The sequence below is a fragment of the Pelodiscus sinensis genome, chromosome 12 (assembly GCF_049634645.1).
Source record: "Pelodiscus sinensis isolate JC-2024 chromosome 12, ASM4963464v1, whole genome shotgun sequence".
Lineage (NCBI taxonomy): Eukaryota > Metazoa > Chordata > Testudines > Trionychidae > Pelodiscus > Pelodiscus sinensis.
The window spans coordinates 11,322,447-11,337,226 of record NC_134722.1 but is presented as its reverse complement, the minus strand read 5'-3'; the positions used below and the strand labels follow the sequence as shown (position 1 = coordinate 11,337,226).

At 44.5% G+C, this 14,780-nt stretch overlaps 1 protein-coding gene across 1 annotated transcript in view; it reads left to right on the top strand.

The window, feature by feature from the left end:
• The first annotated feature begins 2,086 nt into the window (after positions 1-2,086).
• Positions 2,087-14,780, top strand: part of GAN (gigaxonin) — a 66,031-nt gene continuing 53,337 nt past the window's right edge. Inside the window, exon 1 of the mRNA XM_075940001.1 lies at positions 2,087-2,375. Within this exon, the coding sequence (XP_075796116.1) occupies positions 2,209-2,375 (167 nt within the window). The 5' untranslated portion in view covers positions 2,087-2,208. The remainder of the gene's footprint in view (positions 2,376-14,780) is intronic.

Here is a 14,780-nt window from a genome sequence, read left to right as displayed (position 1 = left end):
GCTACATCTATACTGCTCCCTTGTGAAAAAGTCTATGCAAATGAAGCGCAGATTAGCATATTGCCACACTTCATTTCCATAATTAATTAGGGGCTGTTTTTGTGCAAGAGGCTTTTGTGCAAAATGAAGCTGTATAGATGGCTCCTTTTTGTGGAAAAACCCCCTCTTGCACAAAAGCCGTTCTTCCTCATGTTTTCAGCCATCTACTCAACTCCTTTTTGCATAACAGCCTCTTGAGCAAAACCATCCCCTAATTAATTATGCAAATGAAGCACGGCAAGATGCTAATCTGTGCTTCATTTGCATAGGCTTTTGTGCAAGAAGGAAGCAGTATAGACATAGCCTAAGAATGGCCATACTGGGTCAGACCAAAAGTCCATCCAGCCCAGTATCCTGTCCGCTAACAGTGGCTAATGCCAGGTCTGTATGCCTCTATCACCTTGGGACCAAGTAAGGGGGTGACAACAGTGATGCCGATCCATGGACTCAACCTAGTTCAAACTGCAGCCTCCTCACTGTGTTTGAAATAGTCATCTATATCCCACTCTTCCAACACAAACTTTAAATTGGGGCAACAATTTGGTGCGATGGTCTCTTCCATCAGTCAACATCGCACCTTTGGTTAAACAAGTACCAATTTCAATTTAGACCAAGCCCATATGAGTAATGCTTTGCATCCAGTCCTGTCCCATGGCTAATGTCAAAAAAGTAGAAGGGATGATGTTTCTCCCCTAACTCTTCCAAAATAAACATGTCTCCAATTTGGGTGCAGGGTGCCTTGGCCTGGACAAACATCCGAAAAGTCACATGACTAACAACCAGGTACATGAATTCAGACCTGCTCACAGCAGAGGCTTGTAAGGCAGGTCAGTCCGTAGCGAATCGAACAGCGGGTGCATTTTGCATTGACTATTCAATTAGTCGACAGGGCACTTCTGCCTTTGAAGAGTAGCAAACGCCCTAGCGCTGTTGCTTCCCTTCAGAGGCAAAAGCACCAGGTGGAGCCAGGGGTCAACCGGAGACTCCTGCTGACCCCAGGCTCCATGCAGTGCTGCCACTTTGGAACTGCATGGGGACACCCCAGCTGGTCCTGGGCTGCCTGTGGTGTGTCAAAGCAGCAGCACCATGCGGACCCCGGGGGTCTGACCCCAGGCTCCAAGCAGGGCTGCGGCTTTGAAGTTTCCCCTCCTTTTCCCTCCCCCCTTGTTGCCCCTCTCTGATACAGGCAGCTAGGGTGGGGGAAGCGCCTAGTCGACTGACTAAGCAGGGGTGTCCAAACTTTTTTCAAAGAGGGCCAGATTTGATTAAGTGAACATGCGTGAGGGCCGACCATTTTGCCTGACATTCTTTGAACCATTAAAATTAAATGCAAATTAACTATTTTATGCAAAATTTATTGCAAACGGCATACTTTTCATTTCGTCACATGGATGACAAATCTAAACAGGTGTTAAATCACTCTGCCTTTCATATCTGAAGGCCAGATGAAAAAAAAAATCCAAGAAGCTGAAATATATGTCAGGAACATTGTAAAGGACATTACATATTATTGGTAATAAAGGTTGTCTGTCAACTTTTAAGTTTAAAAAATATGAACAGGAACATAACACCAAGTATCCGTGTTGTGTCCAAATATATTTATAACTGATTTAGACCAACGGACATGAACTGAGATTTTACAATGTGTTCATCTCAATACATATGGATTCGTTGGGGGCCATAAAAGATAGATATTGCCAAATTACCTGGGGGGCCGTATTAAACCGGAACACGGGCCGCAATTGGCCCGCGGGCCGGACTTTGGACATGCCTGGACTATGGGATCAGCATTTGCTTATGGGATAGTCCCCCAGTCCTTTCCCTCCCTGCTCCCAGCCTGGGGACTTGCTTCCCTTCCCGTGTGGGAGCAGAGGCAGGGCTCCTGCCAGAGGACAGTGGGAATTAGGGGGCACGGCCACACTAGCTCCAGCTCCACAGGCCCTGGGCGCAGACCAGAGGCTGAGGGGCGGCCCGGCTCGCTCGCCACAGGGCGGGGCCAGCTCGGGGGAGCCAGGCCCGGAGGCGGGCAGCGGGCTCCGCCTCCCCGCCAGGCGGGGCCGGGCCGCGCGAGGAGATGATGTCAGCCGCGAGCCGCCGGGCCGGGAGCGGCGGTGCCGGTGCGGCGAGAGCGGGAGTTCGGACGCCGCGGTGGCTCCGGGCGGCGGCGGCATGTCGGGCCCCAGCGCGGTGAACGACCCCCAGCACGCGGCCCGCCTGCTGCGGGCCCTCAGCTCCTTCCGCGAGGAGAGCCGCTTCTGCGACGCGCACCTGGTGCTGGAGGGCGAGGAGATCCCGGTGCAGAAGAACATCCTGGCGGCCGCCAGCCCCTACATCAGGTGCGCGGGGCCGGGGCTCGCCTCAGGCGGGAGAGGGGCGGTCCCGGGGCTAACCCCTCGCAGGCCCCGCTCCCTCCTCCGCGGCCGTTCAGCCTGCGGGGCCTGCCAGTCCTCTCCCTCCGCATTGATCCAGGGCGCCTGACTGGGTCGGGTTTGTGTCCCGAGGTTGGTTACTCGAGTGCCTGGCCCATCGCCGGGCAAAGGCTGGGGGGAGAGGGTTATTTTGGGGCCGTTTCGGGGGGGGGGTGGAGGGACTTTGTGCACGGAGTTTGTTGACATTATCCAAGCAGAAATAAGTAGGTTGGCTGCTGCGCCCATGTGGTCATAGACCTCAAAACCAAAGCAGCCCGGCTGCGTCTAGACTGGCATGATTTTCCGCTAGTGCTTTGAAGGGAAAAGTTTTCCGTTCAAAGCATTGGTGGAAAAGAGCGTCTAGATTGGCACGGACGCTTTTCCGCAAAAGCATTTTTTGCGGAAAAGCGTCCGTGCCGATCTAGACGCGCTTTTGCGCAAAAAAGCCCCGATGGCCATTTTTGCCATCAGGGCTTTTTTGCACAAAACAAATCTGAGCTGGCTACACTGGCCCTTTTGCCCAAACGGGAGCAGTATAGTATTTCCACAAGAAGCACTGATTTCAGACAGTAGGAAGTCAGTGTTCTTGCGGAAATTCAAGCGGCCAGCGTGGACAGCTGGCAAGTTTTTCTGCAAAAGCAGCTGCTTTTGTGGAAAAACTTGCCAGTCTAGACACAGCCCTCGTGTTTTTGAGGACCTCTCTTTACCCCTTGATGTTTTGGAGATCTGTTGTAAAAGGCTGAGATGGAAGGTTCACAATCCGCTGTATAGATATGCTGTCAGTGAAATTGAAGGCGTTTAATACTTTCCTGAGTGTGTTTTTCTTACCTTTCCAAAGAGAGAGCTGCTGCAGTCTAGTAATTAAAACACACAAAAATACAGTTCGTTTAAAAAAAAAAAAAAGGTTTACTTGACCAACTCTGCAATTCAAGCTGATGAGAATTATGTAGCGAAGTGTTTGTAGAATGGTCTAAAATGCCTTTGGAGGAACAGTTATATTCTGTCAACTCATGTCCTTGTCATGAGGTTATTTGTTAAACAGAAAATGTCACAAACTACTTAACACTCTGAATACATTTCCCAAACCTGAAGTAGATCTGTGTGTGAACTGGAGATCTTGCCTCGCCTACCAACAGAAATTGGTCCACTGAACGATAGTACCTCACTCGTTTTGTGTCTTCCAAACTACTTAAGCAATATTAAGGGCATGATTTAAACCAGTGGTTTTCACATGATAGGGCGTGACCCAGTACTGGATCTCTGGGCCTTGTTGCTGCGGGGTGATTAGTGGGGCTGCCAAGGCAGGTTAGATAGATGATGCAGACGTACTCGGCACAGACCGCTTTATCTGCTTAGGCAGCAGCATCTGCCATGATGGAGGCACCAAGAACAACATCCAGAGTAGACTAAGTAAGGCCAGAAACGTCCTCAGGAGTATGAACAATGTATAGAGAGCTACATAGTACAGTGTCCACATCAAGCTTAAGCTATACCAGAACTGTCATATCAACACTACTATATGGCTCAGAGTGCGACCATGCCAAGCTCTGCTCCTTTTACACCACCAGCCTTTGTAAGATACTTCGCATCTTTTGGCCAAAAACAATTTCCAACCACAACCTGCTCCTGCGATGCCACCAGGAGAACATGACCACTATCATTATGAGAAGATGCTGGAGATGGGTAGGACATGTGATCAGAAGGGAGGCAGACGCCATTGTAAAGATAGCACTTCACTGGACGCCTGAAGATGACGAAAACATGGGAGGCCCAAGACAACGTGGTGGCGTACTGTTGAGGCAGACATGAAGAGAATGAATTACAACTGGGGCACACTGGAGAAAATGGCCAACGACAGAAAAAAATGGAGAACCTTCATTGCTGCCCTACACGCCAGCGGGCAAATTAGACATTAACTAACTAACTAAGGCAGGTTTCCTGTCTGTCTTGACACTGCAGACTGTGTTGTGCCCCAGAAAGGACCAGCATCAGGCCTGCCTCCTGGAGGGATGGGGAGGCAGAAGAGCATATACTGGGCACTATGCTCTGCTTCTACCTTGAACACTGATTCTGCACTCCCATTGGCTAGAACCTGCTGCTGGCTGTTTCTGGGGTGCATGGCCTGAGGTGTCAGGACAGGCAGGAAGCCTGCCTATTGCTTTAGCACCCTTGATGCATCGCTGACCGGGAGTTGCTCAAGATAAGCCCCTCATGCCCCAGCCCTGACCCACCCTCAAAGCTGAAGCTCTCCTGCTCAGCACCACCTTGGACCCAACATTTTAGTCAAATTATGTTGGGTCACAGACATCAATTTTCTTCAGCTGGGTCAAGAGGAAAAACATTTGAAAACCACTGATTCAGACCAACAAGCCAAGAAAACTAAAGTTAATATTGAGGGGCACGGAGATTATGAAAGTAAAAGACACTGTTTCAGTATGGTTTGTTCTCAAAACTATGCACACGTGATAAGTAATTTCATCTTTATAAATGCTGGATGCATTATCTGTCAGATGCCCTCAGCAAAGTCAGTGCTCTAGAATTAGTTATGTGCCTTTTGTAAATTCATAAGACAGTTTGACTAGTCTAGAGCTTGCGAGCTAGTCATTGTCCTGCTTCATTGTTCGTTTAAAAGATTCCTTTTTAAAAGCTTGATTTACCATTACATTTATTGCTTGTGTCACGGATGATGTCAGATGTTTTGTTTCTGACATTATGTAAGCTTCCAGCAGACACTTGCTAGTTTTAAAATACCGCTATTTTAAACTTTAAAAATTAAAGAATTTGAATGGGCTGCTTCTTTCTCTGTACAAACTTCTGCAGTTCTGTTTTACCATAACAATATATTGGAATGTTCTTTGGATCTCACTGGACATACCATAGCCTAATCTTCACTGGAAAAACTAGCTGTTGTTGGCAGTGGGTGTCAGCAACAGGTATAACCAAAACTGTGGTGAACATATGGATGTTAAATCGTGGCTAATCAGCTAATTGAGTAGTCGATGGAATTTCCATTGACTACTTGATTAGTCAATAAGGGGGGGAACTGCACAGCTGCAGCAGGGTTAGTTCCTGGCTCTGGAGCTAATTCTGCTGGGGCTCTAACTTTTAAATGTATTAAGAGCCGCCGGGCAATTAATATATTTAAAAGGCAGAGATATAGCGGGGGACCTGGTGCGAGCTGGGAACCAGTCTCTCCCACTGCACATCTGCTTTTTTAAAAGGCAGAAGCACAGCAGGGGGGCTGGGAGCAAACTGGGAATCAGCTCCCCCAACTCACTCCCAGTCCCCTTGCTGCACATCTGCTTTTTAAATGTATTAAGAGCCGCCAGGCTATTAAGTAGCCTGGTCCGCCACTATGCCTCTGCCTCCCCTGTCCCCGCAAGACAGTGGTGGGGGGAACCGATTTTTAAGCTGGCTCTCCACACCACCAGTTTCTGTTCCTCCCCCACCTTGCTGCTTCTCTCGGTTAGAGGCAGCAAGAGGTATGGGGGAAGCGACTAGCCAAGTCACTACTCGATTGCCCAAGAAGTATATGCTTATCTAGTAGTCGACTAGTTGCTTACATGCCTTGATGAACACAAACGATATTCAACACAATTGTGGTTTCTGAATTGGTGCTGAACAATTTGTTCTGGACCAATTACACCGGGTTCAGGTTTAGCTATTGCTAGCACTGGAAAACTTTCCTAGTTTAGTCAAAGTTAAAGAATTCCAACAATGTGATAACATAATCTTTAAGGGCAGGATATTTTCTTTACATGTCAGTAGTGTGTGGCTGAGAGTACAAGAACTAAAAATGGTTTCCATAGATTGTTTTAAAAATATTAAAGAATTGTTCCTCTGTTAGCAAGTGTCAAATGTTAAGTCTCTCCTTATGCCTGAAGAGGCAGTATCTCTCATTATTAAAGTAAATTTCAAATGGTGGCAGTGCTTGCTCACATCCACTCCAGATATATTTGCCTGTAAGAAATGTCATTGATAATCTGCATAGATTGGGCTAGATGTAGATGATATACGTAGTTGACTGTTTTTTTAGAAATACATGTGTGATGGTTGCTTGAACAGTAATTTATCAGGCTATACTTGGTCCTAGACTAACAATGTTGAAGAGCTGTTATTTGGCTAATTGTGAAGTTGATTCACTTTGTATCGACTATACGATTAGTTAAGGGCCTTTCTGCAGCGCCACACTGGTGGTTATTCCTGGAGCTGGCTTGAGTTGGCTTTGGGACCACCGCACCTCTGCATTTTAAATGTAGCAAGAACCCAGTGGCTCTTACTGCATTTAAATGCAGATGTGCAGCAGACCCAGACTGGCACAGGCCGGGACTGCTCGGTCCTGGCTCGCACCAGGTCTAGCAGGCCCTGTTTGTAGCTGCCCAGGCTGGTCACGGGCAGCCATTGCAAACAGAGGCTGCTTGGCAGAAGCAGCCCCTAACTGCGGGGGTGGGCAGGGAGAGCCCAGCTTCCCACTTGGACCCCTGCGGACAGAGGCAGCTGCCAGAGCAGCCTCCCCTATTTCCTCCCCTCACTTCGCCTGACACAGGGAGTTGAGGGGGACAGGCAGCACCGCAGAGACGGTGCCAGGGGGAACTGGCTTGTCAGCTGGCTTTCTCCAGCACTGGCTCCTGCTCCCCGCCCCCCTTGCTGCCTCTGTTACAGAGGCAGCAGGGGCAGAGGGACAGCAAGTAGTCCAGTACTCCACTAGACTACCCGATAAGATTATGCTTACTCAGTAGTCGACTACTTGCTTAAATTCCTATCCTAGACTTCAGTTTAATTTAGTCCAAGTTTACAAACTGCTTAAAGTTGTTACACAGGAACCCCTATTTGCTTAAGATGAGCATTTTGGAACAATGCTATGCATTACATATCGTACGTGTAATATACAGAACTTTTCTGAATGCGTAAAGGAGACTGTATGCACCAGTCCCGTCAGAATTATAAGTATATCTTTGCTGCCTCATAGTTTGGACTGTGGAAATGTGAATAGCAGTGTGCACCACAACATACTGCTCGTTAACATAGTCTTCTTGAAACAGGAAACCTTTGTCTTGGAGGGGTCGCCGTGTTAATCTGTAACTTAAAAAAACAAGTGTTCCTATAGCACCTTAGAAACTAACAAAAGTATATATAGTATCATGAACTGTCGTGGGCACAGCCCACTTCTTCAGATCAAATATATATTATATATAATTGAGTCTAACCAAAATATAAGGTGCTACAGGGCCATGTTAGGTTTTTTAGGAACCTTTTGGTGTGTCCCTGCTGCATCCACATGGGGGAGTAATGCTGCAGCACTTTGGTGCTCACTGCTCTTTACACCTTTGTAGTCCCAACTCTTGGGCAGTGTAGACTTGCTCTAAGATATACTGTTTTAATTGGTTTAAGAAAAATGCATTCTTGTAATTGTTTCCCTTCAGTATTACTATACTTATGGCAACTCTACACACATCAGTACTGTATTTTCAAATTTTGCATTCTAGATTCAACATGCTTAGCAATTAAAACTAAAAATATACGGCATGAAACAACCACCAACTTTATAACTTTTAAATTTGACTTCGTGGTTATTTCTGTATTACTTTATGTCTGCATGATAGTTGCGGGGGCGGGGGGAACCCAACTCTACTCCCTGTCCATTCACCTTGAATGCTAAAGCCCCGATCTCTGACAGAGCACAAGGATTTGCTATGTGGATTGGCTTTCAGGATTGGGGTCTAATGATAGACATAGCACACAGTGGAATAAGAGCGAGGGTATAGAAAACAGGTGATGGTGAAAGAAAATGAGATGTGTAAGTAACAACAAGCATTTTATCCATTTTTTTAAACTCGCATTAAGGGAGAGAAGTTAATAAGAGATGAAATCAAAGAGATGAGTTTAAAATTAGATGAATAATGTGGGTAGGATTTGGCCCAATATTTTAAATGCCTTGTTGCCAGCTGAACGCTTCTTAGATTGTTGCTCATTTTAGATATACCCAGTAGGATTTTAAATTAATGCCTTATTGAGGTTAGTAGGTTGCCGAGAGGGGTTTAGAGAGATCATGTTCTTGCAAGACTGGTTTAACCAGCACAACAACATATCTGTTTATGTGAAAAAGGCTGTTTTTGCAGTTGAAAAGCTGATGCTCTTTTAACAAAAACTCTAGAGTTATTGATACTTAAGATCAACCTGAGACACTTTTGTTGAAAGAAAAAGTTTAAAATAATGCTTTTGAAAGTACATTCACTACACTCCTGGATAGTGTGTTAGAAGAGTTAAGGTTATGCAAGCACAAATCCTACCTTCACAAAGGAACTTGCTAATTAAAAGCAACCTTCATTGACTTATCTTAACACTCAAATATCCTGTTTCTCTCAGTTTCCTTTTCTCTTGAGTGAATTCTATTGGGCTTCCAACATACAAGCAACCATAACACAGATGCCAGGTTCCTCCAAACCAAACTCTTAAGACACAAGTATAATTTTGCCCTCCCCCCCTTCTTGTTTTAGCTATGCTGCCAATCTCCTTGTTTGTACCTTTCCCCCTGAACTCTTCTTCTTTTCTTATACAAGTGGTCTAGTATGACTCCCTGATTTTTCAGGGTCAATAGTTAAGCAAAATTGGTAAGGCAGGGTACTGGCATTGGAGAATAGTTCAGTAGTTTTTCCTTTCAGATGAAATAGGTCTTCACATCTAAAGGTAAAATTCCTGGGAATGTGAGTGTGCATGAGAGACAGAAAGACAGATGTGGAATGACTAAAACCAATGCAAAAACAAAGCTTAAAAATAATTTAAGGTCATCTTTATGCATCATAAAGAAGTAAAAATTAAAACGATTTTACTACTTTGCGCTGTAGCTCATCTTTAACTTATATGCAGGTGCTGTGAACACTTGTCCCATTATTGTTGTGCAAGCCATATTAATTTTTAAATGGTACTGCATTTCTGAGAGCTGCTTGATGTTTGCTATATTTGGTGTCGCTGCAAAAGACTCTGGAGCTTGAAGTTATCCAACTTAAGCTTAGACTAAGGCAACGGTTCTCAAACTTGATTGCACTGTGACTTCCTTCTGACAACAAAAATTACTAGTGGACCCCAAGAGGGATGAGGGCTAAAGACTACACCTGCCTGAGTCCTGCCACCTGGGGTAGAGAGGGCCAAAGCTCAAACCCAAGGTCTTCTGGTTTAGGTAGGGCATGTAATCTTAACTTGGGCTTTGACTTCAGTTTTGCTGGGACCCAGGGCCAACACTAGCCTTGGCTACCCACCCCATTTGCACTTATATAGGATGTAACCAATTTGTACTTTACTTTAAATGCAACCAAATTGGGAGGAAGTAGAGATAATTATTAGTGCACAGGAATTCTGGTTTCTGTTTATTGCTGTGTCAACAGGAAAGTAAAACTTTGGGCAAGCCATCAATAGTCAAATTTTCCAAAGCTGTGTACTGTCTGTTCAAATTAACATATAAATACTTTGTTTAGGGTGTGAGAGGGAAATAGGCATGTGTAGGATTTTCTGAGGGGGTGGCTGGGCATTAGCAGAGCCTATGTATGCTAAAGCACTGGCATAGCTACAAAGAGAAGAGCATCACCTGGTTTTTTTCAGATTTGCATGGAATTGCCAGCCTTAGACTGTTATACAGGTGCCTGAGTCACAACTATCAGGAGGCACAGATGAGGTGGTTTCCCACTGGTACTCTGACAGCTGGATTACCCAATGCAGTTAAAATGGCAGATGATGAAGGAAAGGAATAGCCGTTGCTTTGAAGGGTTAAGTATTGTATTTAAACTGAAATTTAGACTTGCCGCTACATAAGCATGTTTTTTGTCCTTCGTTTTCAAACTGTGCCTATGTTTAGCTGCAATAGATGTATGCACAGGGTTTTATTACTAAATAATCTCCTAATTTAAAGTAATGTATCTGTTACCACATCATACTTTTTCTCTAGTAATTTAATTTAGTTTGTCTCCAGTACGATAATCTGGTATATGGAAAAAATAAACGCACTATTTTTCAAATTTATTTAAAATTAACTCTTAACCCCAACTTTCAGGCAAACAATACTGAAGCTTTTTTTGTGTATTTTTGGTCATGCGCAAATTTCTCTATTAAAAATTTGAGACCAACTTATCTCATGGAGGCTCTTAAATAAAACAAGTCCTAAAACGAACAAGATGTTTGTTTGCCTTTACACAATTCACTCTGCCTGTGTTGTACACCTTCCCTTGCCCTGTCTCAGTCTTGTCTATTTAGACTGTAAGCTCTGAGAAATAGGGACTGATTAATATTCTGTTTGTGCAGTGCCTGGTACAATGGGGCACTATTCTTAGTTGGCCTGTAGGTACTACTGTAATACACATTATTAACAATAAACAGCCTTAGGATGTTGACAAAGAAAGGTTAACATTTAACTGGACTGGATTTGAATTGGTGACTCAACTCTGAAAGGGCTTGTGTCAGGTTATCAATCCCATGTTTCCTTGTAAGTAGTATTGATTTAGAGCATTCTGGTTTGTTGTTGTTAAGTCTGTGAAAAGATAGATGACTAAAATGTCTTACTCATTGTATACATTTAGTTCTAAGCATTGCTTAACAGTGGACTTAATCACCAAGTATTGAAAATCAGTCCTAAGAATTTATGTAAGGTATTAATTAGGAAAATAATACAGTAGCCACAGTGTCAGTCTTAACACTTATGGCAATAAATGCTTTAAGTGTCTTTCCCCTCATGTTCTCTGGACTCTTCTCTCTGCTTTTATTTGTTTAAATTTCCATCTGTTTGGTTTCTGTCTGTGGATACTATATTGTTTTATAAACATTTCTACTTGAAAGCAGTCTCCTTATGTGAATGACAGTGACATTGACAATGAAGTACTTTAATGAAAATGCTACTATAGTTAAAGTTGAAGAAGCACACTTAGTAAAAGGCTTAGTTTTATCATACATGTCAGAAAAAACAAACTTTTGTGATTGACTTTTTCTGTGCTTTCCTCAGTCCACATTTGAACTCCCACCCTTCCTTTCATTTCAGCTACTTTTTAATTACATATACCTAAACCATGGTATACAGTGCTAACAAATGCTTCAGTACGCAGGGTTTTATGCCATTCTGTATTTCAGGGATATTATGGGAAGCTCAGTTTCTCCTTAGCTCTAATCTTCTTTACCAGACTCCCTGAAACTGCACGTACAGCACCTTCAGGTAGAATTTTGCTAGCAAGTTTGGAATAAATCACAAAAGAAGTTTTAAAAATAATGAGGAGAAATCCTGGCTCTACTGAAGTCGGTGGGGAAAAAAATTACTTAAATCAGGGCTACTCAACTGTGGAAGCCCCGGGGCCACAGTGATACTCACAGCACATGCTGAAGGCCTCAATTTAAGTGTGGTTGCATAGACATGCAGATATATATGCAAATAGCTTCTTTCACGCTGACAGGCATGAACAGAAAGATTAAGGCAAGACTACACAACACACAGGCCCCATAGAAGTCAGTTCTGCTGATATTAACAAAATGCAATATTTACCCGATTTCCACCCACATGACAGCACTTTTAATGAACAATGACAGTCCAGGAATTTAATTACTAACACATCAACAGAAGACCATTTCATTGACTATATTTTTGTGTTGGCTCCCACCCACGGGCCACGTGTTGAGTAGCCCTGGCTTAAATGGATCCCACTTGCCTGCTGGGGCTGCTCCAGCATGGCCGTGACTGGGGTTCCACCGTGACTGGGGTCCTGCCTCCCTGCTGGGGCTAGTCTGGGGCAGCCATGACTAGGATCTCGCCTTCCTACTCTCCTGGGTGCTTCAGAATGGCCAGGGCTAGGGTCTCACCTGTCTTGTCCTATGGCCTTGCCTGCTGCCCCCACACTGCTGGGGTTCCATTGGCCAGGGCTGCTATCACCTGGTGCAGCTGACAGTCTAGTTAACTGGTTACTGTAGAGGAAAATGCAAGAGACCCTGTGGTTTACAATTATGGAATAATAAGAGGGAAATCTATTCTTAATCTTAAATACTTTAGTGATAGGTTTAAATCGTGAGACACGTGGATTTTATATAGTTTTATCATATCTAGCGCAACTATCTCTATCTTTACATATATTTAGCCCTTTCTAAAATCCTGCTAAGCTCTTGGCTTCTGTGGAGACGTTTACATAGCTGCTCCATGCCGACTGATTCTGATTTAGAGGCCGTTTCATTGCTGTGTAGATTTCTGGGCTCTGTCTGCAGCTTGAGTTCACTCTGATGGGCTAGCCCTGAGTGTGTCTCTGCTGTGTAAACATGTATCATATCTTGTGCCAGTGAGTGTGCACTCCACAATGCTGGCTGGGTGTCATTGCCTTTGCTGAAGTCCTTATCTGAGCTTCTTTTCTCCTTGATTGTCTCGTTTTCCTTTCCAGTAGTCTCCCAAGACTTCAGTTGTCCTGCAGAATGCCTTCACATGTCTACAAAGTCATGCCATCTTTACACTATTTTACTATTGTTTTTTAATAATTGGTTTTCATTCACACTGCTTCACCTTCCAGTCACTATAAAGGTTGGCTAAATGTTGCTGGTTTTTCCTTCAGGTGCCATGATGAGGGGCATGAATAAAACCTGAAAAAATAGAATTCTCTCTGGTAACTCATTAAGATCAACATTTTCCAGTTATGATAATGATACCAGGTCCTGAGTTCTAAAATTACCAGCAGAGACCTGCCATCACACATTTTTCATTTTTGAAAATGTGTAGATTTAGCAACCCTAATGTGTAGTTGGTTTTGTTCCTTTCTAGAAGCTGATGTTAAGATGTTTGAGAGCAGAGTTAACAAATTGGCAGGCAGTTTGTATTTCTAATCAAGGCAAAGGTCCAGCTTTAGATTAAAAGTCAAACTCCAGGAATGACATCCTTTGAACAGAAGGGGAAACAACAAAGTAGACAAGAGATAGTTTCAAAATGATGCCTAATATATATGGAAACCTTTTTGTAAGAGTCTAAAAGCTATTTTCAATTTCAGGTTGTAATGAAGTAGGTTAGGAAACATGAGCTATATTATGATCAGATGTAGGTGGCACCATAGGAGAATGGTGGCTTGCAGCTTTATAATTGAGTTAAGCACAGAGAGATAATGACTTATAGAGTGTGTGTGTGACAGCTGTCATTAGATCTCGATGACAGTCGATGAGCGACTAAGCAATCCTCAATTAGCAAAACTGTTTACAGAAGTCACATAAACATCCACCTTTTGCAGGAGTCGTGCTCTCTTTCAGATCCTGTGCTTTTCTTGTTATCTCTGAATACGTTCACTCTCAAAACATTTGAGAGCCTATACCAGTGGTCACCAACCAGTAGATTGGGATCTCCTGGTAGATCTGGGAGCCTCTGACAGGTGATCCTGACTGGTTTGGCCAAGAGGCTATCAAGTGCCAGCCCTTGCTGCCCCTTCTCCCACTGCTGCTCGTCTCCTGTCTTTTGCCTTAGAGCTGCCCCCATCCCGGTAGCCTCCTGCTTGCTGTGCAGAGCAGGGAAGGGAGAGGAGAGGGCGCTGATGTCAGGGTGCCCCCTCCCACCCTGTATTCTATCTCTACAGAAAGGATGGGGGGTAGAGGGCTTGGGATGGAGGATGTTTGCTGGCTGCTTTTGAAAGTGGTACAGAGCCAGGGCAGGGGTGAGCCTACGTTAGCCCCACTGCATCACTGCTCAGGCATCACCTGAGGTAAGCAGTGTCCAGCTGGAGCCAGAATCCTGAACTCCTGCCTTAGTGATGAACCCCCTCTTATACTCCAAGCCCCTGTCCTAGCCCCAGAGTCTGTATCCTGAACCTCCTTCTGCACCCAGCTCCCTACCCCAGGCTCAACTCAGAGCCCCTCTCACACTCCAAATCCCTTAGCCCAAGACCAGAGCCAGGGTCCCAACCCTTTGCCCCTGCCCTGTTAAAGGGAGAGAGAATGGGGAAGGGAGGGAGGACAGAGTGAGCAGAACTAGGGCCTCAGAGAAGGGGTACAAAGGAGGCAGGGCAAGGGTGTTTGGGTCTAAGGTAGATCCTGGATTGCACTTAAATTCAAAAAGTGATCTTGTGCTTACAAAGGTTGGAGACCACTGGCCTATACAGTAGTTTGCCTCCAGAACAATCTGTCCTGAGTTGCTATTTCCAGGTCAGTGAGAGATATGCCACCTGACTTCATATTGTTGTTTAAGATCTCTTTATAACACTTTTATTGACTACTAATAGAGTGTACTAGCTAAGAAGTTACCTGTTGAATAATATTGCATAGGGGTTTTGTAGTTTGTGGAAGGTTTTTTTTTTTTTTTTTTTTTTTTTTTTAAAGATTACCTTAGAGTAGTTCAGTTCACTT